This window comes from Stegostoma tigrinum, chromosome 29 (assembly GCF_030684315.1).
Source record: "Stegostoma tigrinum isolate sSteTig4 chromosome 29, sSteTig4.hap1, whole genome shotgun sequence".
Classification (NCBI taxonomy): Eukaryota; Metazoa; Chordata; class Chondrichthyes; order Orectolobiformes; family Stegostomatidae; genus Stegostoma; species Stegostoma tigrinum.
The window spans coordinates 43,686,590-43,710,733 of NC_081382.1; the positions used below are offsets into that span (position 1 = coordinate 43,686,590).

Consider the following 24,144-nt stretch of genomic DNA (forward strand, 5'->3'; position numbering starts at 1 on the left):
GCATTCCAAAAGTATGAAGTAATCGGGGAAAAACGGAGAGAGGAAATAAATATTAGAGATGTCACTGGAGAAAACATGCAAGAGAAACAAAATGGGACTAAAATTCAATATCCTGGACCTGACATATGCGCTCTTGGATATTTAAGGAAGTATCTACAAACTTGGTAGATCTGCTGGGTTTTCTGTAGATTCTAGAAAGGTTCCAGAAAATTGGGATGGTATCGATCTAATATCTTTGTGACAAAGGAAAGAAGACAGAAAAATTTCAGGTAACTTCAGGTCAGCTTAATGTCTGTCATTGCAAAAATGTTAGAGTCTATTATAAATGGATGTAATAGAACATATAGAAATACATTACATGATGAAGCAGAGTCAGTGAGGCTTCATGTAGGGGAAATCATACCTGACATTTACTAGAATTCTTTGAGGAGGTAACAAGCTGAATTGATAAAGTGTAACAAGCAGATGTCATGTATTTGAATGTCCAAAATACATTTGATAAGGTACTGCATGTTAGACTCCTTATTATGCCAAGAGCCTTTGATTTTGCCAATGGTGTATTAGCATGGATAGAGGATTATCTCTATACAATTCAGAGAGTTGGGATGAGAATGTTATTTAATGAGTGGAGTGCCTCAGGGGAAGTTCTGGGCTTGCAATTACTGACAATATATATTAAGACTTGGGTGACAAAAGTGAATCTACCATCACAAAGTCTGCAATTACACAAAAACAGGTGGGAAGCCCAGTAAGGAGGATGACACAAACAGTCTTCAAAGGGACATATACAGTGAGCGGACAAAAACTTGGCAGATGGAATATAATGTGGGCAAGTGTGAGGTTCTGCACTTTGGGAAGAAGAATAGAAGAGCTGAATATTATTTAAATAGAGAACATCAGTGGGTTCTTGTGCATGAATCACAAAGACCCAGCGTCTGCATTCAGCAAGTAATAGGGAAAGTGAATAGACTATTGGCTTTGGAGTATAAAAACAGAGAAGTCTTGGTAAAGCTATACAAGGCACTAACAAGACCATATCTACAGTAATGTGAACAGTTTTAGTCCCCTTATTTAGGGAAATATATACTGGCATTGGAGCAGCCTGAAGAAAGCTCACTAGTTTGATCCTGGTTATGGAGGGACTTTATTACGAGGAGACGGAGAGTAGGTTGGGCATTTATGAGGACAAGTTTATAAGGACGAAGTGTCACCTTATTGAAACATACAAGATTCTTTTGGGACATGACAGGGTAGATATGGAGAGTTTGTTTCCCCTTGTGGCAGAGCCTAGGACCAGAAGATATAATCTCAAAGAGACAGAGAAAGAATTTCTTCTCTCAGAGGGTAGTGAATCGGGCAAAGCCTTTACTGTAGAGGTCTGTAAAGACTTAGTTGTTAAGTATATTCAAGATTAAAACTGACTGATTTTTAATCAGGAAGGGAATCAAGGCTTGTGGGGAAAAGGCAAGACAATGTAGTTGGTGATTATCAGATCAGCAACAATCCTATTGAATGCCAGAGCCTGTTTGATAGGCTGAATGGCTTATGTCAAATATAATAAAATGTGGGGCTGGATGAGCACAGCAGGCCCAGCAGCATCTCAGGAGCACCAAAGCTGATGTTTCGGGCCTAGACCCTTCATCAGAGAGGGGGATGGGGTGAGGGTTCTGGAATAAATAGGGAGAGAGGGGGAGGCGGACCGAAGATGGAGAGAAAAGAAGATAGGTGGAAAGGAGACTATAGGTGGGGAGGTAGGGAGGGGATAGGTCAGTCCAGGGAAGACGGACAGGTCAAGGAGGTGGGATGAGGTTAGTAGGTAGGAGATGGAGGTGCGACTTGGGGTGGGAGGAAGGGAAGGGTGAGAGGAAGAACAGGTTAGGGAGGCAGAGACAGGTTGGACTGGTTTTGGGATGCAGTGGGTGGAGGGGAAGAGCTGGGCTGGTTGTGTGGTGCATTGGGGGGAGGGGACGAACTGGGCTGGTTTTGGGATGCGGTGGGGGAAGGGGAGATTTTGAAGCTGGTGAAGTCCACATTGATACCATTGGGCTGCAGGGTTCCCAAGCGGAATATGAGTTGCTGTTCCTGCAACCTTCGGGTGGCATCATTGTGGCACTGCAGGAGGCCCATGATGGACATGCCATCTAAAGAATGGGAGGGGGAGTGGAAATGGTTTGCGACTGGGAGGTGCAGTTGTTTATTGCGAACCGAGCGGAGGTGTTCTGCAAAGCGGTCCCCAAGCCTCTGCTTGGTTTCCCAGATAGGTGGAGATGAGTTCGGTGGGGCAGGAACAGGCTGAGACAATGGGTCGACCAGGGCAGGCAGGTTGTAACCTCTCCACCCCTCTCACCCACTCCAACCTCTCCCCTGCAGAACGGCAGCCCTCCGCTCCCTCCGCTCCAACCCTAACCTCACCATCAAACCCGCAGACAAGGGGGGTGGCGCTGTGGTAATATGGCGCACTGACCTCTACATCGCCGAGGCCAAACACCAACTCTCCGACACCTCCTGCTACTGCCCCCTCGATCATGACCCCACCCCCCAAGCACCAAACCATCATCTCCAACACCATCCATGACCTCATCACCTCAGGGGACCTCCCACCCACAGCCTCCAACCTCATTGTTCCCCAACCCCGCATGGCCCGTTTCTATCTCATTCCCAAAATCCACAAACCTGCCTGCCTTGGTTGACCCATCGTCTCAGCCTGTTCCTGCCCCACTGAACTCATCTCCACCCATCTGGACTCCATTTTTTCCCCTTTGGTTCAGGAACTCCCTACCTACATCTGTGACACCACCCACGCTCTCCACCTCCTCCAGAACTTCCAATTCCCTGGCCCCCAACACCTCATTTTCACCATGGACGTCCAGTCCCTATACACCTGTATTCCGCATGCAGATGGCCTCAAGGCCCTCTGCTTCTTCCTGTCCCACAGGCCCGACCAGTCCCCCTCCACCGACACCCTCATCCGCCAAGCCGAACTCGTTCTCACCCTCAACAACTTCTCTTTCGATTCCTCCCACTTCCTACAGACGAAGGGGGTGGCCATGGGCACCCGCATGGGCCCCAGCTATGCCTGCCTCTTTGTTGGTTACGTGGAACAGTCCCTCTTCCGCACTTACACAGGCCCCAAACCCCACCTCTTCCTCCATTACATTGATGACTGTATCGACGCTGCCTCTTGCTCCCCAGAGGAGCTCAAACAGTTCAACCACTTCACCAACACCTTCCACCCCAACCTTCAGTTCACCTGGGCCATCTCCAACACATCCCTCACCTTCCTGGACGTCTCAGTCTCCATCTCAGGCAACCAGCTTGTTACTGATGTCCATTTCAAGCCCACCGACTCCCACAGCTACCTAGGATACACCTCCTCCCACCCACCCTCCTGCAAAAATTCCATCCCCTATTCCCAATTCCTCCGCCTCCGCCGCATCTGCTCCCAGGTTGAGGCATTCCACTCCCGCACATTCCAGATGTCCAAGTTCTTCAAGGACTGCAACTTTCCCCCCACAGTGGTCGAGAACGCCCTTGACCACGTCTCCCGTATTTCCCGCAACACATCCCTCACACCCCGCCCCCACCACAACCGCCCAAAGAGGATCCCCCTCGTTCTCACACACCACCCCACCAACCTCCGGATACAACGCATCATCCTCCGACACTTCCGCCATCTACAATCCGACCCCACCACCCAAGACATTTTTCCATCCCCACCCTTGACTGCTTTCCGGAGAGACCACTCTCTCCGTGACTCCCTTGTTTGCTCCACACTGCCCCCCAACCCCACCACACCCGGCACCTTCCCCTGCAACCGCAGCAAGTGCTACACTTGTCCCCACACCTCCTCCCGCACCCCCATCCCAGGCCCCAAGATGACTTTCCATATTAAGCAGTGGTTCACCTGCACATCTGCTAATGTGGTATACTGCATCCACTGTACTCGGTGTGGCTTCCTCTACATTGGGGAAACCAAGTGGAGGCTTGGGGACCGCTTTGCAGAACACCTCCGCTCGGTTTGCAATAAACAACTGCACCTCCCAGTCGCAGACCATTTCCACTCCCCCTCCCATTCTCTTGATGACATGTCCATCATGGGCCTCCTGCAGTGCCACAATGATGCCACCCGAAGGTTGCAGGAACAGCAACTCATATTCCGCTTGGGAACCCTGCAGCCCAATGGTATCAATGTGGACTTCACCAGCTTCAAAATCTCCCCTTACCCCACCGCATCCCAAAACCAGCTCAGTTCGTCCCCTCCCCCCAATGCACCACACAACCAGCCCAGCTCTTCCCCTCCACCCACTGCATCCCAAAACCAGTCCAGCCTGTCTCTGCCTCCCTAACCTGTTCTTCCTCTCACCCATCCCTCCCTCCCACCCCAAGTCGCACCTCCATCTCCTACCTACTAACCTCATCCCACCTCCTTGTCCTGTCCGCCTTCCCTGGACTGACCTATCCCCTCCCTACCTCCCCACCTATAGTCTCCTCTCCACCTATCTTCTTTTCTCTCCACCTTCGGTCTGCCTCCCCCTCTCTCTCTATTTATTCCAGAACCCTCTCCCCATCCCCCTCTCTGATGAAGGGTCTAGGCCCGAAACATCAGCTTTTGTGCTCCTGAGATGCTGCTGGGCCTGCTGTGCTCATCCAGCCTCACATTTTATTATCTTGGATTCTCCAGCATCTGCAGTTCCCATTATCACTGGCATATGTCAAATCCTCTGTCTCATGGTCTAATGATCTACTGACAGTGGAGTGTTCCTTCAGTATTGGCCCTCCATCAAGACAGCTCTGCTTCAATAAAAACCAAAAGAACAAAAACAAAGTTACTGCAAAAGCTCAGCAGGTCTGGCAGCGACTGTGGAGGAGAAAACAGAGTTAACGTTTCAAGTCTGGTGACCCTTCCTTGGAACTGATGGTGGCTGGGAAACGTCAGTTTATATGCAGAAAATAGGGAGGTGGGTGAGGTAGGGGGCAAGCGATAGGATAGAGCCTAAAGAGAGAGAAAGACAGTTGGACAGGCAAAGGAGTTGCTAATGATCAGGCTGGGGAGGGTGAATAGCTGTTAATGAGGACTGTTAGTGACTAACAACAGGGGGGCTGTGTAGTGGCATCTACGTGTTAACAAGGCCTGGTGTGTGGGTTAGGGGGCTGGGATATGGGAGAGTTTAGGCCCTAAAATTGTTGAACTCAACATTGAGTCCGGAGGGCTGTTGGGCCCCTAAGTGGAAAATGTGGTGTTGTTCCTCTGGCTTGCGTTGGGCTTCACTGGAACACTGTAGCAAGCTGGAGACAGAGATGTTGGCCAGAGAGCAGGGTGGTGCATTGAACTAGCAGGAAACAGGTAGTTCAGGGTCTTTTTTTGTGAGCAGAGGAACAGGTAGTTCAGGATCTTTCCTGTGAGCTGTCCTTCAATACTTTCCATTGACAATGTGACATTTCCTCAGCACTGACCCCCCAACAATGCGGCACTCCCTCTGCACTGTCCCTCTATCAGTGTGGCACTCCCTCAGCACTAATCCTCCAACAGTGTGGCACTCACTCTGCACCGACCCTCCGACAGTGCCCAGTACCTCAGCACTGACCCTCCGACAGTGCGGCACTCCCCCAGAGCACTGACCCTCTGATAGTGCGGCACTCCCTCAGCACTGACCCTCCAACAGTGTGGCACTCGCTCTGCACTGACCCTCCGACAGTGCCCAGTACCTCAGCACTGACCCTCCGACAGTGCGGCACTCCCCCAGAGCACTGACCCTCTGATAGTGCGGCACTCCCTCAGCACTAACCCTCTGACAATGCGGCACTCCCCCAGCACTGACCCTCCAACAGTGTGGCACTCGCTCTGCACTGACCCTCCGACAGTGCCCAGTACCTCAGCACTGACCCTCCAACAGTGCGGCTCTCCTCCAGCACTGACCCTCTGATAGTGTGGCACTCCCTCAGCACTGACCCTCTGACAGTGCGGCACTCCCTCAGCACTGACCTTCTGATAGTGCCCACTCCCTCAGCACTGACCCTCTGACAGTGCGGTGCTCCCTCAGCACTGACCCTCCGACAGTGCTGCACTCCCCCAGCACTGACCCTCTGATAGTGCGGCACTCCCCCAGAGCACTGACCCTCTGATAGTGCGGCACTCCCTCAGCACTAACCCTCTGACAATGCGGCACTCCCCCAGCACTGACCCTCCAACAGTGTGGCACTCGCTCTGCACTGACCCTCCGACAGTGCCCAGTACCTCAGCACTGACCCTCCAACAGTGCGGCTCTCCTCCAGCACTGACCCTCTGATAGTGTGGCACTCCCTCAGCACTGACCCTCTGACAGTGCGGCACTCCCTCAGCACTGACCCTCTGATAGTGCCCACTCCCTCAGCACTGACCCTCCAACAGTGCGGCTCTCCTCCAGCACTGACCCTCTGATAGTGTGGCACTCCCTCAGCACTGACCCTCTGACAGTGCACACTCCCCCAGCACTGACCCTCTGACAGTGCACACTCCCCCAGCACTGACCCTCTGATAGTGCGGCACTCCCTCAGCACTGACCCTCTGATAGTGCGGTGCTCCCTCAGCACTGACCTTCTGATAGTGCCCACTCCCTCAGCACTGACCCTCCGACAGTGCGACACTCCCCCAGAACTGACCCTCCGACAGCGCCCGCTCCCTCAGTACTGACCCTCCGACAGTGTCCCCTCCCTCAGCACTGACCCTCTGACAGTGCCCGCTCCCTCAGCACTGACCCTCCGACAGCGCCCGCTCCCTCAGCACTGACCCTCCGACAGTGCCCACGCCCTCAGCACTGACCCTCCGACAGTGTCCCCTCCCTCAGCACTGACCCTCCGACAACGCCCACTCCCTCAGAACTGACCCTCCGACAGCGCCCGCTCCCTCAGCACTGACCCTCCAACAGTGCGGCGCTCCCTCAGCACCGACCCTCCGACAGTGCCCACTCCCTCAGCACCGACCCTCCGACAGTGTCCCCTCCCTCAGCACTGACCCTCCAACAGCGCGGCGCTCCCTCAGCTCTGACCCTCCGACAGTGTCCCCTCCCTCAGCACTGACCCTCCAACAGCGTGGCGCTCCCTCAGCACTGACCCTCTGACAGTGCCCGCTCCCTTAGCACTGACCCTCTGACAGTGCGGCGCTCCCTCAGCACTGACCCTCCGACAGTGCCCACGCCCTCAGCACTGACCCTCCGACAGTGTCCCCTCCCTCAGCACTGACCCTCCGACAACGCCCACTCCTTCAGCACTGACCCTCTGACAGTGCGGCGCTCCCTTAGCACTGACCCTCTGACAGTGTCCCCTCCCTCAGCACTGACCCTCCAACAGCGCGGCGCTCCCTCAGCTCTGACCCTCCGACAGTGTCCCCTCCCTCAGCACTGACCCTCCAACAGCGTGGCGCTCCCTCAGCACTGACCCTCTGACAGTGCCCGCTCCCTCAGCACTGACCCTCTGACAGTGCGGCGCTCCCTTAGCACTGACCCTCTGACAGTGCCCACTCCCTCAGCACTGACCCTCTGACAGTGCCCGCTTCCTCAGCACTGACCCTCCGACAGTGCAGCACTCCCTCAGCACTGACCCTCTGACAGTGCGGCGCTCCCTTAGCACTGACCCTCCGACAGTGCCCACGCCCTCAGCACTGACCCTCCGACAGTGTCCCCTCCCTCAGCACTGACCCTCCGACAGTGCCCACTCCCTCAGCACTGACCCTCCGACAACGCCCACTCCCTCAGAACTGACCCTCTGACAGTGCCGCGCTCCCTCAGCACCGACCCTCCGACAGTGCCCACTCCCTCAGCACCGACCCTCCGACAGTGTCCCCTCCCTCAGCACTGACCCTCCAACAGCGCGGCGCTCCCTCAGCTCTGACCCTCCGACAGTGTCCCCTCCCTCAGCACTGACCCTCCAACAGCGTGGCGCTCCCTCAGCACTGACCCTCTGACAGTGCCCGCTCCCTCAGCACTGACCCTCTGACAGTGCGGCGCTCCCTTATCACTGACCCTCTGACAGTGCCCACTCCCTCAGCACTGACCCTCTGACAGTGCCCGCTTCCTCAGCACTGACCCTCCGACAGTGCAGCACTCCCTCAGCACTGACCCTCTGACAGTGCGGCGCTCCCTTAGCACTGACCCTCTGACAGTGCCCACTCCCTCAGCACTGACCCTCTGACAATGTGGCGCTCCATTAGCACTGACCCTCCAACAGTGCCCGCTCCCTCATCACTGTCCCTCCAACAGTGCCCACTCCCTCAGCACTGACCCTCTGACAGTGTGGCGCTCCATTAGCAGTAATCCTCTGGCACCGCAGATGTTCTTCGGCATGGCCTTTTTGAATTTAACCATGGGGTATGTGTGTTGTTGGGCTAATATTTATTGCCTGTCCCTAGTTACTCTTGAGAAGGTGATGGTCAACTGCCACAATCCATTTGAAGGAACATACTCAATTCTGTTAGGGAGTGAGTCTAAGTATTTTGACCCAGTGACAATAGAGGAAGAGTGATCTATTTCCAAATCAAGATTGTTGTGGCTTGGAAAGGAACCTGAAAGTGTTTGTAAGTATTTGATGAATTTGTCCTTCTAAATGGTAACTGTGTCATGTTTGGAAGGTGATAATATCGAGGTCCTTTACTGGGCTGGCTTGGTTTATTGTATCAAAGCTCTGGGATAAAGTTTGAAACCTATAATTAAGCAAGTGTCTTAATTTTAGATGCATGAAAACCTAAATGATGTAATTTTTAAAATGGTGCAGCAAATCAAAGGTCTGTGGCTCTATGTGGACAAATATTTAAACAAATATTAGGAAAGGCTGTCAGGTAACGTATATAGGAAGCTTTGCTTTAAAAATAACGGTGTAAAATACAAGAATTTGCAGGAATCCTAAACATTTATAAACCCTGGTGTGGCCCGATGTGGGGGGATTGTGTTCAATTCTGGGAACCACATTATAGCTAGAATATTGTGACATTGGAGATGGTGTGGGGGAGATTTACTAGAATGATCCTACTTACGTGAACGCACAGAGACTGGAGTTGCTGAGATCATTGTCCCAAAAGCAGAGAAGTTTAAAAGAGAGATGTTCAAAGTCATATAAATTTATTCGAGTAAATAGGGAGAAACCACTTCTCTGTGCTTAGTAACCAGAGGGACATTGAAAAGAATTGGTAAAAGAACCAATGGGGGAGATGAGGAGAATTTACTGTATACAGAAACTTGTACAAAGTGCTGTCTGAAGGTCAGTGGAAGCAGATTCAATTGGAACTTTGACAAGAGAACTTTGCAGGATTGTGGGGGAAGAGTGGCGACTGATTGTATGATCTCCTAAAGAACTGGCAGAGCACAATCGGCCAAAGGCCGTGCTATAGCCTTCAGTGATAATTTAGAAATTGTTGATCAATTTCCCAAAAGCACAAGGTTAACAACACTTTCTCATGTGACTCATTGATCAGGAAATGGGAGAACGCATGCAATGTTTGTAGTTTTATCTATTTTGCCAGAGTAAGTTCTATCAACAGCAGAGATAGAAGAAAAAACAAGATAAGCTTGCATTGTATTTACAGGAAAAAGATGACAGACATATTTTCATTTTGTGAGGTGGTTATTTTTTTAGGAAAGTGCCAAATGTGAAATTGAGTTGACAGTGGAATTTGTTGTGGGTTAATTGATTCATTTGGAAATTACCTTCCTGATGAAGCAAGAAATATACTTCCCACAGCATCCAAGGCTGGTGTCCCGTAAGTACAAGCAACCTGAATGACCCCTGGGTTCCAGAGGGAATCAAATCAGCTAAGGTTCCTGTTCCTGTTTACTTTCCAGTGATTCGTGCTGTCTGAACATTAACTGGGCTCAGTTGCAGCAGTGATATAATTCACACAGATTAATATCCTGCCAAATGTTTCAATCTCATATTCTTCTATCATTTCCATCATCTTCCACCAGATCCACCATCCTCTGAGATCTCTGGGCTCATCTAATTCTGGGCTCTTGAGTATCTCGACTTTTTTGTCTGTTGACAAGTGTCATATCACACTGGGATGATGCTCTGTAAATTATAAACCCCACCATTCCCTGAGTCATGACAAATGTGAAATATTTTATCAAAGCCACAAAATTGGCCAATTCTGCCCAGCTGTTTAATTCAGGTTAAAAGAATATGCGCACCACATTTTCGACATTAACAAGAAAAGCAAACTTTTTTTAACCAATGGCAAAAGATATACCAGATGAATTGTTAACCTATAAATGTATAACTTTAATTAGAATAGTACAAAGACAGGATCAATAACAAGCGGCATAATTTTAAAGTGAAAGTCAAGCGGTTTAGAGGGGATTTGAGAAAACCCTAGAGGGTGGTGGGGATCTGGAATGTACAGCTTAGGAGGGCAGGCCACATAGGAAATGTCAAAACCTTTAAAAAGTACATGGATGAGCATTTAGTGTCATAGAGATGTGCACCACTGAAACACACCCTTTGGTCCAACTCATAAATTAATCTAATCCCATTTGGCCCATATCCCTGTAAATCTTTTCTACTCATACGTCCATCCACATGCCTTTGGGGCGGCACGGTGGCTCAGTGGTTAGCACTGCAGCCTCTCAGCGCCAGGGACCCGGGTTCGATTCCAGCTTCGGGCAACTGTCTGTGTGGAGTTTGCACATTCTCCCCGTGTCTGCGTGTGTTTCCTCCAGGTGCTCCAGTTTCGTCCCACAGTCCAAAGATGTGCAGGTTAGGTGGATTGGCCATAGTGTTCAGGGGTGTGTAGATTAGGGGGTTATAGGGTGATGGGTCTGGGTGGGATGCTCCATGGGGTGGTGTGGACTTGTTGGGCCAAAGGGCCTGTTTCCACACTGTAGCGTATCTAATCTAAACATAATTGAACCAGCTTCCACCACTTCCTCTGGAAGCTCATCTCATACACATACCACCCCAGCATGAACAAGTTGCCCCTTAGGTCACTTTTAAATCTTTCCCCTCTCACCTTAAACTTATGCCCCTCTAGTTTTGGGCTCCCCTACCCTGGGGAAAAGACATTGGCTATTCACCCTATCCATGCCCCTCATGATTTTATCGATATTTGTAAGGTCACCCCTCAGGGAAAATAGCCCCAGCCTATTCAGCTGAAGGGTCAAGACATTCAACGCTGTGGATCTAGTGCAGGGAAGTGGGCCTGGTGTAGGTCGTATATTTGTGGTGATACAGGAAACTCTGGACTGTATGATTCTATGACAGGATTTCTAATTTATGTAACTTAACCTTTATCCCTCCCTCAACACACATGTGCATATACAGAAACATAAATATATGAAGAGTAGAATGTAAAAAAGGAACAGAAGAATACAGTTACATGAGAACTAGGAGCAGGACTAGACCATTCAGCCCCTCAATCCTGCTCCACTATTTAATACAATCATGGCTGATCTCATCTCAACCTCAACTACACTTCCCTGCCTGACCTCCATAACCCTTTAACCTGTTACTAATTTGTCTTAAATTAAAGATCTGTCTATCTCTTCATTAAATTTACTCAGTGTCCCAGTGCCCACCACACTCTGGGACAATGAAATCCACAGCTTCATGCTTCATCAAAAGAATCATTCTCTAATTAACTGCTGCTAATTTAATGTCATATTTGGTGCCGTCCTGAAAAATAATCACTTCACAAAATCAAATTCCTTCTGATCTCTGTTTTAAATCTGCAGTCCCCTGTCCTAAAACGGTGACCTTCTTAACTTGAGGTATATAAGATGTATCACCTGTCCAAATTAATGAAATTAGATGAATTGGCTCCACAATCCCTTCCCTTTCCTTGATGATGCCTCAGTGTGTTATCTGAACAGTGATGTTCAGACTTCAGTTAAAAACTGAAAGAACTGTGGATGCTGTAAATCGAGAACAAAAACAAAATTGCTGGAAAAGCTCAGCAGGTCTGGCAGCATCTGTGAAGGAAGAATTTGAGGAAAAGCCACCGGAGCCAAAACATTAACTTTGATTTTCTCTTCACAGACCTGTTGAGCTTTTCCAGAAACTTCTGTTTTTGTTCAGTCTTTAGATCACTGGTTGCTTGGTTGCACCCGGGGAGTCTTTCTTTTCCTAAGAGTTTTAATATTCTTCCGTTCAGTAGGCCTGATTGTAGATTTTCCCTATTCTTCCAAGAGACCTTAGGAGAGGCCATTTCTTTCAGAGCAAGGGAACAGCAAGAGAGAGGGAGAGAGACAGATGTAAACAATGCAAGGTTTTGGAGCTTCTGTCCAATGTTTCCTCCTGTGCAATTGGCCTGATGCACCTTGCATGGTGATTGGTGTTGGTATGTCAATCACAGCATTGACTTCTGGTTCTGCAAGCCGCTGACACACATGGACATCAGGAGTGCATGCAACTTGTAAGAAGATTAAAGGGAACATTGCATCTATGTTTTAATTACCCTTCTGCCCCACAGATAAACTGCAGCCAGCTCTATGAACTCTCCTGAACCCTGAACAACTGCTGATAGTTGAAAAGCTGATCAAAAGACTCTCTCTAGGCAGAATTTCCCTGAACACACATGGGTGGTAACGATTTGCCTTGGCTTATCCCTTACTGTTCCAATAAGGCAACATTATATAAATAACTCATAATGTGTTCCAGTAACATGGTTGTAAAACTGGAAACATAAGAACACAGGAAATAGGAGCAGGAGTGGGCCATCAGGCTCATTGAGCAATGTCCCCCATTCAGTAAGATCATGGCTGATCTTTTCGTGGACTCAGCTCCACTTACCTGTCTACTCACCAGAATCCGTAATTCCTTTACTGTTCAAAAATCTACCTCTGTCTTAAAAACATTCAATGAGGAAGCCTCAACTGCTTCACTGGGCAGGGAATTCCACAGATTCGCAACCCTTTGGGTGAAGAGGTTCCTCCTGAGCTCAGCCATAAATCTGCTCCCTGCTATTTTGAGGTTATAACCCCGAGTTCTCGTTCCACCCGCCTGTGGAAACAATCTCCCCGCTTCTATCCTGTTTAGATATACCCTTCGTAGTTTTATATGTTTCTATAAGATTGCCCCTCAATCTTCTAAATTCCAATGGGTATAATCCTAGTCTACCTAATCTCTCTTCATAAGCCAACCCCCTCAACTCTGGAATCAATCCAGTGAATCTCCTCTGCACACCGTCCAGTGTCAGTACATCCTTTCTCGAGTAAGGAGACCAAAACTGTACACAGTACTCCAGGTATGGCCTCACCAACACCCTATCCTGCTGCAGCGTAACTTCTCTGTTTTTAAACTCAAACTCTCTGGCAATGAAGGACAATATTCCATTTGCCTTCTTAATCACCTGCTGCACCTGCAAACCAACTTTTTGTGATTCATGCGCATGGACGCCCAGGTCCCTCTACACAGCAGCATGCTGTAATTTTTCACCATTTTAAATAATATTCCATTTTGCTGTTATTCTTACCAAAATGGATGACCTCCCATTTACCAGCATAGTACTCCATCTGCCAGACCCTTGCCCACTCACTTAACCTATCTATATCCCTCTGCAGACTTTCAGTGACCTCTGCACACACCACTCATCTTAGTATCAACTGTGGACTTTGACACACTACACATGGTGCACAATTCTAAATCATTGATGTAAGTTGGAAACAGTTGCAGTCCCTACACTGATCCCTGAGGCACACCACAAGCCACTGATCACCAATCTGTCCCCACTTTTTGCTTCCTGTTTGTTGACCAATCTTCTATACATGCTAATAAACATCTTAAACAGTTTCCTTGGTTTAAAACAATATGTTTTCCCATTTTTCATCCACAATCCAAAAGAAGAAGCGTTCTTTACACTTTTTGAAAGAGTTGAGCCAGTCAGTCCCCTTCCTCTTTTCTCACACCTTAGTCCTGCAAAACATTCCTCTTTCAATTACTCAATGGTAATGGTTATATTGCAGGTTTGAACATTTTATATGTTATATTTTCCCTCAATTTGATGTGTGTGTGTGTTTGTGTGTGTGTGTGTGTGTGTGTGTGTGTGTGTGTGTGTGTGTGTGTGTGTGTGTGTGTGTGTGTGTGTTTGTGTGTGAGAGAGAGAGAGACACGTCCAGACTCAGTGACTGCTGCTTGTGCGATTCATTATTTGTAGAGTTGTGTAATGGCCAAGGGAGAACGTGCCAGAAATGTAGTTACGCAAACAAAACTGTTGCAGGGTTGAGGCTTGGTGAGTGATATCCCAAGCAGAACAACAAAGCCCTTGTTTTTCTGACAATGTCACTGTCGTACCATGCCATCATCCAGACTGCCTAAGGACAACACAATGGCGAGTGTCTCACTGTGCTTCGTGCTTCTAAGTCTCCAGCTCTGGTGTGTAGGATTTACCCTGAAGCAGGTAAACATGATGTTACACTGACAAAAGGCAATCTCTACCTATTAACCTTGTTTGGCGTAGTTGAGATTATCGACCATGGTGGAGTTGTGGGTGCTACTGGTGAAGAGGGATCAGATTTATTTTTTGTTTACGGAACAGTCTTTGTGTTTCAGTTTGTGGTGTTTAATGTGAACCCTATATTTGTCTCAAATCTAACTACCGTCATCCATTCTCCCTTAGAATGTTCCAGAATTTGTTGACGATGAGTCTTATTTGGGTGATCCCTCAAGGACTGGAGGTATGATTCTCCTCACTCACTCTTTCTTCATCCCCTTAGTGGACCCCTTTGTGTTTACACATGTTAAACCAGTTAATATTACACTAAAGTAGGATTGCTTCATTGCTGTAAATGAGGAGCTTTGCTCATTTATTAAAGGGACAGGCCTGCAGGAAAAGCAAAAGTGTTGAGGTAATGGCAGGTGCAAAGCCTGATCCTTCTTCCTGCAGGAGCCTAGACAGTGAATGTTTGACTGCAAAGGCAGCGCTGGTGATTGAATACCCTCAGCTGTGGCGAGGCGGGAGGTGGCTGGGCAGAATGGTTGGCTGAGTGATTAGTTTTCCCTGCTGCCTCATCTGCATTCTGATACCAACAATGACCTCTGAATGTGATCAACTTTCCATAGACCTGAGATGCTGAGGATGTGAGGAGGAGGCCAAAATGATCATCCACTTGGCACCTAAGGCTGAAGATTGTTGCCAATACTGCAGCCTTGTCTTTGGCACTGATATGCTGGGCTCCCTTATCATTGAGGGTGGGATCTTTGTGGAGCCTCCTCGTCCTGTTGTATCTTTAATTAATCATCGTTCATGATTGGATACAGCAGGAATGCAAGAGCATAGATCTGCTTCATTGGGTTGTAGGATTGCTTACCCACTTACTGCTGCTCTTCAACATGCAAGTAACCTTTTATTGTAGTTTCACCAGGTTGATACCGCAATTTTAGGTATGCCTGATGCTGCTCCTGGCATACCCGCCTGCACTCTCCTTTGAATCACGACTGATCACCTAGCTTGATAGTAGTGGTAGAGTGGAGGATAGACTGGGCCATGAAATTACCCCTAATGGTTCTTTTTATTCATTCACGGGATGAGGGTGTCACTGGCTAGGCAGCATTTATTGCTGATCCCTAATTGCCCGGTAGGCAATTTAGAGTCAACCACATTGCTGTGGGTCTGGAGTCACATATAGGCCAGACCAGGTAAGGATGGCAGTTACCTTCCCTAAAGGACATCAGTGAACCAGATGGGTTTTTCCGACAATTGACAATGGATTCATGGTTATCATTAAACTCTTAATACCAGGTATTTTATTGAATTCAAATTCCACCATCTGCCATGGTGGGATTCAAACCTAGGTCCCAGAACATTACCTGGGTCTTAGGATTAACAGTTCAGCAATAATACCACTAGGCCATTGCCTCCCCTGGTTTGACCAGCTTCAGCATTCTGTATCAACTGCTGTGACATTCTGTATTAATGATTAATTAGAATATTGCATGTTCCCTGGTTTGACATTACAGTATGATCATACCAGGGATAAAGGATGTCACTTACCATAAGACCATAAGATATAGGAGCACAATTAGGCTATTTGGGATTTTGAGTTGCTCCGTGAATGACAGAGACAGCCTGGAGAAACTGAGGCTCATTACAGAAGAAGGGCCAAAAAGTCAAGATGTTCACCATTATGAAATATTTTGAGTGAGTAAATGGGGACAAGTGAATTTCATTCCTCATTGAGTTGCTTAGTAAAGAACACTAATTTATTAACATGAGAATAATGAAGGGAATGATCGGGAGAATGTTCTTTCACACACAACATTGCTTGGGTAGAGAGAAATCCATAAGAGACAGTGAGGGCAAGGAAAGCCCACATCTTTTAAATAGTGGGTCCTGAATATGTGAAAAAAATAATAAAATGAATGGGGTGAATACTTGATAATGGGACAATGAAGTTGGAACTTCTGGAAAGTCAGTAATGGCACAATGAGAGCGAATGGGAAAGAGTCAGTCCATTGGGATGGTATACAGTGGGAGTGAATGGAAAGGGGTTTGGCATTGGGATTGTGGACAGTGGAAGTGAATGGTATTGGAATTGGGTACAGTGGGGATGAATGTAAAGGGGTTTGGTATTTAGGTGGTATACAGTGGGGATGAATGCGAAAGAGTTTGGCATTGGGATTGTGGACAATGAGAGTTTATATGAAGGGATTTGAACATCAGTACCTTGATGCAGTGTGTGTATTTCTGGGTTTATAGATGGGTTAGGATCTGGCTGATGGTAATACTGGACAAGTCAAATCCCAAAGTCAAACCTGCCTAGATAGATGATATGTTTTATTTTACGAAACTGTTCACTGTGGTGGTCAGTTACTGAACATAGTCACAAGATACTGCCAGTGTCTTAGAACGGAAAAAATTATTATGCAAGAAAGGGAAATAATACAAACAATTTTACACTAAAGAAGAACTGGTTGAAATGGTCCTATTGCAAATGTCAGAAATGAAACTTCAATCCTTTCACCCTCGACAATAACCTTGCTGGTTAACTCTGAATTTCCTGGTTCATTTGTCATTCCTGTAATCAGTTTATTTTTTGCTTATTTCTGCATTCACTCAATGCTATTTCTCTTGTTACTGTCTCTTCCTGAGACCCTTGAACAAACTGGTATCATAGTTGTAAAAGAAACTTTTATTTATTTGGACCGTGGACTGAAAAACAGGAAAAGAACTATGGAACACAATATTATAGATTAGAAACAATTTTGTGGAAACCATTTTGAGTTGTATCTACAACGTTGCCTTATTCAAGCAGTGGGGAGGATGCTAGACACCTTGGTTCTATATGAGTGAGTGAATGTGTGTGTGAACATGTGTGAGAGAGAGAGTGAGAGAGAATGAATGAGCGAGTGACTATATGTTTGTGCATGTATGTGTGAAAAAGAGTGAGCGAATATCAGTATGCGAGTGAGTGTGTCTGTGAGTGTATGTATATTCAGTGGAGTTTTACCCAGAGACTGTCCTTTGATTGGTTTTTCAGTTGTGTGGATTCAAGAGATTTCAACACAGTAACAACTATAAATGGTTCCTAGGCAAGGGGCTCCAGCCTTATAGGTGGGTAATAGAGGGAGGAACATGCAGCCTGTGTTGGATGAAGCAACCCAATCACACTCTCTCCATCCTATGTGGAGAAGTAACAGAAAATCTCTGGGGAGCTGTTCTCACTCATCATTTCCCTGTAAACTGCTCTCTCTACAAATACCCTTGTTAAAAGGAAAAAGGGAAGAAACATCATCAGAAACACTGATGGGGACAAGTATTCTCAAATGGCGAATGACACAAATGTGGCAGAATTGACATATCCACAGCTTCACATCATTAGCAAAGAATTGGAAGTTAAAAAAAACCTGAAAGAAAACAGCTCATCAACTTTTGTGATGTGGATCATCTGTGCTTCACTGATGTTTTTCATCCTTTCCTGCTTGCATTCCTTGTATCTGTGCATTTGTTTGTATGTGTGGGAATTTTAAAAGGGGGGTAGAGTTTAAGTGGTGTAGTTATAAGTTAACAATTTATGTTTCTTGCCATGAGCTAAAAACAGTTGGTGAAAATAAATATTTCTTTTCTGGTGAATGAGAGACCTCGTATGGCAAATTGGCAGCTAAGTATATTGCACAACCCAGTGGTTTGATGAAATTTTGAAATCTGAGATAAATGTAGGAATAGGTTGGTTTGTCTTCCAGTGCAGTACTCCAGTGAGACATGATATAGCTCACTGATTTCTTAATATAGGTTTCTTAAACTCCTCTTCCAAGTGTTCTGTTTCTGGAGATTTTCTCTTACTGAAATTAAACCACACAGGGCATTTTTTTTTTGCCTGGGCAGTTTCAGAGACTCTTAAGCTGCATTGTTGCTGCTACAAACTTTTTCTGCTCTGATAGAAACTTGCACATTCCTTAACCTTGACCGCACTTGACCACGTCTCCCGCATTTCCCGCAACACATCCCTCACACCCCGCCCCCGCCACAACCGCCCCAAGAGGATCCCCCTCGTTCTCACATACCACCCCACCAACCTCCGGATACAATGCATCATCTTCCAACACTTCCGCCATCTACAATCCGACCCCACCACCCAAGACATTTTTCCATCCCCACCCTTGTCTGCTTTCCAGAGAGACCACTCTCTCCGTGACTCCCTTGTCCGCTCCACACTGCCCTCCAATCCCACCACACCCGGCACCTTCCCCTGCAACCGCAGGAAATGCTACACTTGTCCCCACACCTCCTCCCTCACCCCTATCCCAGGCCCCAAGATGAATTTCCATATTATGCAGAGGTTCACCTGCACATCTGCCAATGTGGTATACTGTATCCACTGTACCCGGTGTGGCTTCCTCTACATTGGGGAAACCAAGCGGAGGCTTGGAGACCGCTTTGCAGAACACCTCCGCTCAGTTCGCAATAAACAACTGCACCTCCCAGTCGCAAACCATTTCCACTCCCCCTCCCATTCTTTAGATGACATGTCCATCATGGGCCTCCTGCAGTGCCACAATGATGCCACCCAAAGGTTGCAGGAACAGCAACTCATATTCCGCTTGGGAACCCTGCAGCCCAATGGTATCAATGTGGACTTCACCAGCTTCAAAATCTCCCCTTTCCCCACCGCATCCCAAAACCAGCCCAGTTCGTCCCCTCCCCCCACTGCATCCCAAAACCAGTCCAACCTGTCTCTGCCTCCCTAACCTGTTCTTCCTCTCACCCATCCCTTCCTCCCACCCCAAACCGCACCTCTATCTCCTACCTACTAACCTCATCCCACCTCCTTGACCTGTCCGTCTTCCCTGGACTGACCTATCCCCTCCCTACCTCCCCACCTATACTCTCTCCACCTATCTTCTTTACTCTCCATCTTCGGTCCGCCTCCCCCTCTCTCCCTATTTATTCCAGCTCCCTCTCCCCATCCCCCTCTCTGATGAAGGGTCTAGGCCCGAAACGTCAGCTTTTGTGCTCCTGAGATGCTGCTTGGCCTGCTGTGTTCATCCAGCCTCACATTTTATTATCTTGGAATTCTCCAGCATCTGCAGTTCCCATTAGCACATTCCTTAACCTTCTGGATGATTCTGTCCTTTTCAAAATGACATAGTTCTATCTCTCTTTCCCTGTCTCATTGAACATCTTATTGCCATGCAACAGCCCAATTCCTTTTTTTATTTACTATCTGTGTTTCTAAACAGTGATCTATTCACCTCAAGGGTTTGAAAAGTCTTATTCATTAAAATGAAGGTAACAAATTTCCAGACAACCCACTATCACTCAAAGAAGTCAAAAATGAAATTCAAAATGTGCCTGCCCTTCTTAACACACAACATGTATAGAATTACAAGCCAAAAAAGCCACACATGATTCCATCCATCTAGAACCCAAGTTTCTAAATATCAATAGATCATGAACCTTGATTATGGTAGGTTGTGGAATGTTTGATTTGACATATAGTGAGAGCTGCTGTACTGTACAATCACATACCACTGTTTGATTTGACATGTAGTGAGAGCTGCTGTACTGTACAATCACATACCACTGTTTGATTTGACATTTTGATTTACAGAGTCAGTTCCAGCAGTTATCTGGTGTCAGTGCCAGGGACTGATCCAGAGACAATCCTGTGAGGAAGAGCTGTGTACTGTGAAGACCTCAGGGGAGACATACCAGCTGCGATTCTCTATCGAGAACAGACTTGCTTCTGACTTTTCTCTAGTTCATCATGTCTTCAACTCCTCTTACAGCACTATCAAACAATTACCAGGCAATTGTGTTCAAAATGGAGAGTTAGTGTGGCCCCCAGGTGTTCGGGCACTGACTACTTACTGCAGTAATCACCTGGTGAGCACATCTGTTGGTTGCAGGATAAAACTGTTGTATTTTTGTTTGTGTGTCCAAGTATTATTAATATGCAAATAGCTAATCCCCAGCTGGTTTTCTGCTGCTGGATGTACTGCAAAAGCCTAAGACATAGGAGAAGTAGGCCATTCAGCCCATCATGTCTTTGAAATCATAGTTGCTCTGTTATTCCTCAATTCTACTGCCTCTTCCCCATAACCGTTCATCCCCGACTGATTAAAAATATCAGCCTTGAATATGCACAATGACCTAGTCTTGACAACTCTTTGCAACAAAGATTTTCACAGATATATTAGTCTTTATCAGAAGAAATTCCCCCTTCTGTCTGTCCTAAAAGGGTGACCCTTACACTGAGATTATGCCTCTAGCCCTAGACTCTTCCCACACCTACACTGTCAACCTCCATATGAATTTTCTGTGTTTCAAAAAAGTTGCCCCTCATTCTTCTAAACTCCAATGGTTACAGGCCCAAGCTACACACTCCCTTCTCACAAGAAAATGCCTCCCTGTCCTGGATCAGCCTAATGAACATTTTGTGAACTGTGTCTGATGTCAATATATTTTTCCTTTGATAAAGGCCCTAAAACTTTTACGATATTCCACTGTGACCTAACTAGTGTGTTGTATAGTTTTAGCAAAACCTCTCTACTTTTATACTCTTTCCCTTTGAAATAGACTGCAGCATTCCATTCGCCTTCCCTATTACCAACTGAACTTGCTTGTTAGTACTTTGTGATTTCTGCGATAGGACTTCCAAATCCCCCTGCGCTGTAGCTGTCTGCAGTCTTTCTCCATTTAAATAATATTCAGTTCCTTGATTCTTCCTGTCAAATTAGGTTAGCTCAGTTGGCTGGACACCTGGTTTGTGATTCATGCAAATGCTGTTCCATGACTTGCAACAGTTTAGATAAACATGTTATCATCTTCAACAGCGCAGGTTCAATTTCTGTACTGGCTAAGGCTACCGTGGAGGCCCCACCTTCTCAACCTCACTCCTTGCCTGAGGTGTGATGATCCACAAGCAAACCCACCACCAACCCCCTCTCCTTCTCTCCCCGTCTCCCTCTCTCCCCCACTCCCTCTCCCTCTTCGTATCTCTCTCTCTCTCTCTCGCAGTCTATGAGAAAGAACCTGTGTGGTCCACTTGGACTATGAGGATTTTATCTGGACTAGTTACCTGTTCTTTGCTTCTCTCCATCTTTAAATAAGGGCGTTACTTTAGCAACTCTCCAATCTTCTGTAATCTAGGGATTCCTGGAAGATTACTTACTAGTGCAATCACCGTCTCTGCAGCTGCTTCCTTTAATACCCCAGGATGCAACCCATCAACCTCGAGGACATTTCAGTCTTTGGGCCCATTCATTTCACCAACGGTTGCTTCACCGGTGAAAATTATTTCCTCAACCTCTTTTGTCCTGATTACTTCGTATTTTTGGAATGCTATTAATATCTTCTACTGGAAAGACTGATGCAAAGTATTCAGTCAATTCCTCTGCTATTCCCTGTTTCCACATTATTATTACCCCAGTCTCATTTTCTAATGGATCTAACCTTGGCACTGTCTCCTTTTTCAAATATTTAAAGAAGCATTTACTGTCCTTTTTTATATTTCAAGCTAGTAACCCTCAAAGTTAGTTTTCTTTGTTTGTTACTTTTTACATAGAACATAGGACATTACAGCACAGTACAGGTCCTTCGGCCCTCGATGTTGTGCCGACCTGTCATACCGATCTCAAGCCCATCTAACCCACACTATTCCATGTACGTCCATATGCTTATCCAATGACGATTTAAATGTACCTAAAGTTGGGGAATCTACTACCATTGCAGGCAAAGCATTCCATTCCCTGACTACTCTCTGAGTAAAGAAACTACCTCTGACATCTGTCCTAATTCTTTCACCCCTCAATTTAAAGCTATGCCCCCTCGTGCTCGCCGTCACCATCCTAGGAAAAAGGTTCTCCCTATCCACCTTATCTAACCCTCTGATTATTTTATATGTTTCAATTAAGCCACCTCTCAACCTTCTTCTTTCTAACGAAAACAGCCTCAAGTCCCTCAGCCTTTCCACGTAAGACCTTCCCTCCATACCAGGCAACATCCTAGTAAATCTCCTCTGCACCCTTTCCAAAGCTTCCACATCCTTCTTACAATGCAGTGACCAGAACTGTACACAATACACCAAGTGCAGCCGCACCAGAGTTTTGTACAGCTTCACCATAACCTCTTGGTTCCGGAACTCGATCCCTCTATGAATAAAAGCTAAAACACTGTATGCCTTCTTAACAGCCCTGTCAACCTGGGTGGCAACTTTCAAGGATCTGTGTACATGGACACCAAGATCTCTCTGCTCATCTCCACTACTAAGAATCTTACCATTAGCCCAGTACTTTGCCTTCCGGTTACTCCTACCAAAGTGCATCACCTCACACTTGTCTGCATTAAACTCCATTTGCCACCTCTCAGCACAGCTCTGCAGCTTATCTATGTCTCCCTGCAACCTACAGCATCCTTCATCACTATCCACAACTCCACCGACCTTAGTGTCGTCTGCAAATTTACTAACCCATCCTTCTACGCCCTCATCCAGGTCAGTTATAAAATGACAAACAGCAGTGGACCCAACACCGACCCTTGCAGTACATCACTAGTAACTGGTCTCCAGGATGAACATCTCCCATCAACTACCACCCTCTGTCTTCTTTCAGCAAGCCAATTTCTGATCCAAACTGCTATATCTCCCACAATCCTGTTCCTCCGCATTTTGTACAATAGCCTACTGTGGGGAACCTTATCGAACGCCTTGCTGAATTCCATATACACCACATCAACCGGTTTACTCTCATCTACCTGTTTGGTCACCTTCTCAAAGAACTCAATAAGGTTTGTGAGGCACAACCTTCCCTTCACAAAACCGTGCTGACTATCCCTTATCAATTTATTCTTTTCTAGATGATTATAAATCCTATCCCTTATAACCTTTTCCAACACTTTACCAACAACTGAGGTAAGGCTCACTGGTCTATAATTACCAGGGTTGTCTCTACTCCCTTTCTTGAACAGGGGAACCACATTTGCTATCCTCCAGTCATCTGGCATTATTCCTGTAGACAATGACGAGTTAAAGATCAATGCCAAAGGCTCGGCAATCTCCTCCCTGGCTTCCCAGAGGATCCGAGGATAAATCCCATCCGGCCCAAGGGACGTATCTATCTTCACCCTCTGAAGGATTTCTAATACCTCTTCCTTGTGAACCTCAATCCCACCTAGTCTAGTAGCCTGTATCTCCGTATTCTCCTCGACAACATTGTCGTTTTCTAGAGTGAAGTTGGTCCTCTTTTGTTGGTTTTAAAACTTTTCCAATTTTCGGGCTTATGATTAATCTTTGTCATATTGTATGTTTTTTTCTTTCAATTTGAAACTGTCCTTAAATTTCTGGTTAGCGATTGTTGGCTTATCCATTCCTAGAATCCTCCTTCCTCACTGAGATCTGTCTTTGTTGTGAGCCATGGACTGTTCTCTTAAATGTTTGTCATTGTTCCTCAATCATCTTTTCTGCTAAACTCCTTTCCCAGTTTACTCCAGCTAACTCTACCCTCATTCCTTTGGAACTATCCTTAATTAAGTTTGGCACAGTTGTTTCTGATTCAAGTTTGTCCCTCTCAAACTGAATGTTAAATTCTACCATGTTATGGTCACCATTTCCTCTGAGATCTTTTACTCTGAAGTAACTTATTAAACCTGCCTTATTGCACATTAGCAAATGTAAAATAGCCTGATTCCTGGTTGGAGGCATAACATATTGTTGTATGAAGCCATGTTGAATATACTTTATGAATATTTCT

General features: G+C 46.7%; 2 protein-coding genes across 7 annotated transcripts in view; one reads left to right on the forward strand and one right to left on the reverse strand.

The window, feature by feature from the left end:
- Positions 1-24,144, reverse strand: part of rexo4 (REX4 homolog, 3'-5' exonuclease) — a 202,371-nt gene that overhangs the window by 24,331 nt on the left and 153,896 nt on the right. Inside the window, exon 1 of one of the 5 annotated variants that reach the window (XM_059638330.1) lies at positions 9,005-9,070. The exons of the other annotated variants lie outside the window; for them this stretch is intronic. The gene's annotated coding sequence lies outside the window, so the exon portion shown is untranslated. Of the gene's footprint in view, positions 1-9,004; positions 9,071-24,144 lie in introns of those variants that run through there. 5 annotated transcript variants of the gene reach the window in all.
- adamts13 (ADAM metallopeptidase with thrombospondin type 1 motif, 13) overlaps positions 14,161-24,144 on the forward strand; it is a 119,741-nt gene continuing 109,757 nt past the window's right edge. For both annotated transcript variants that reach the window (XM_059638322.1, XM_059638323.1), the window contains exons 1-3: positions 14,161-14,356; positions 14,576-14,633; positions 20,007-20,281. In XM_059638322.1, the coding sequence (XP_059494305.1) occupies positions 14,252-14,356; positions 14,576-14,633; positions 20,007-20,281 (438 nt within the window). In that variant the 5' untranslated portion in view covers positions 14,161-14,251. The remainder of the gene's footprint in view (positions 14,357-14,575; positions 14,634-20,006; positions 20,282-24,144) is intronic.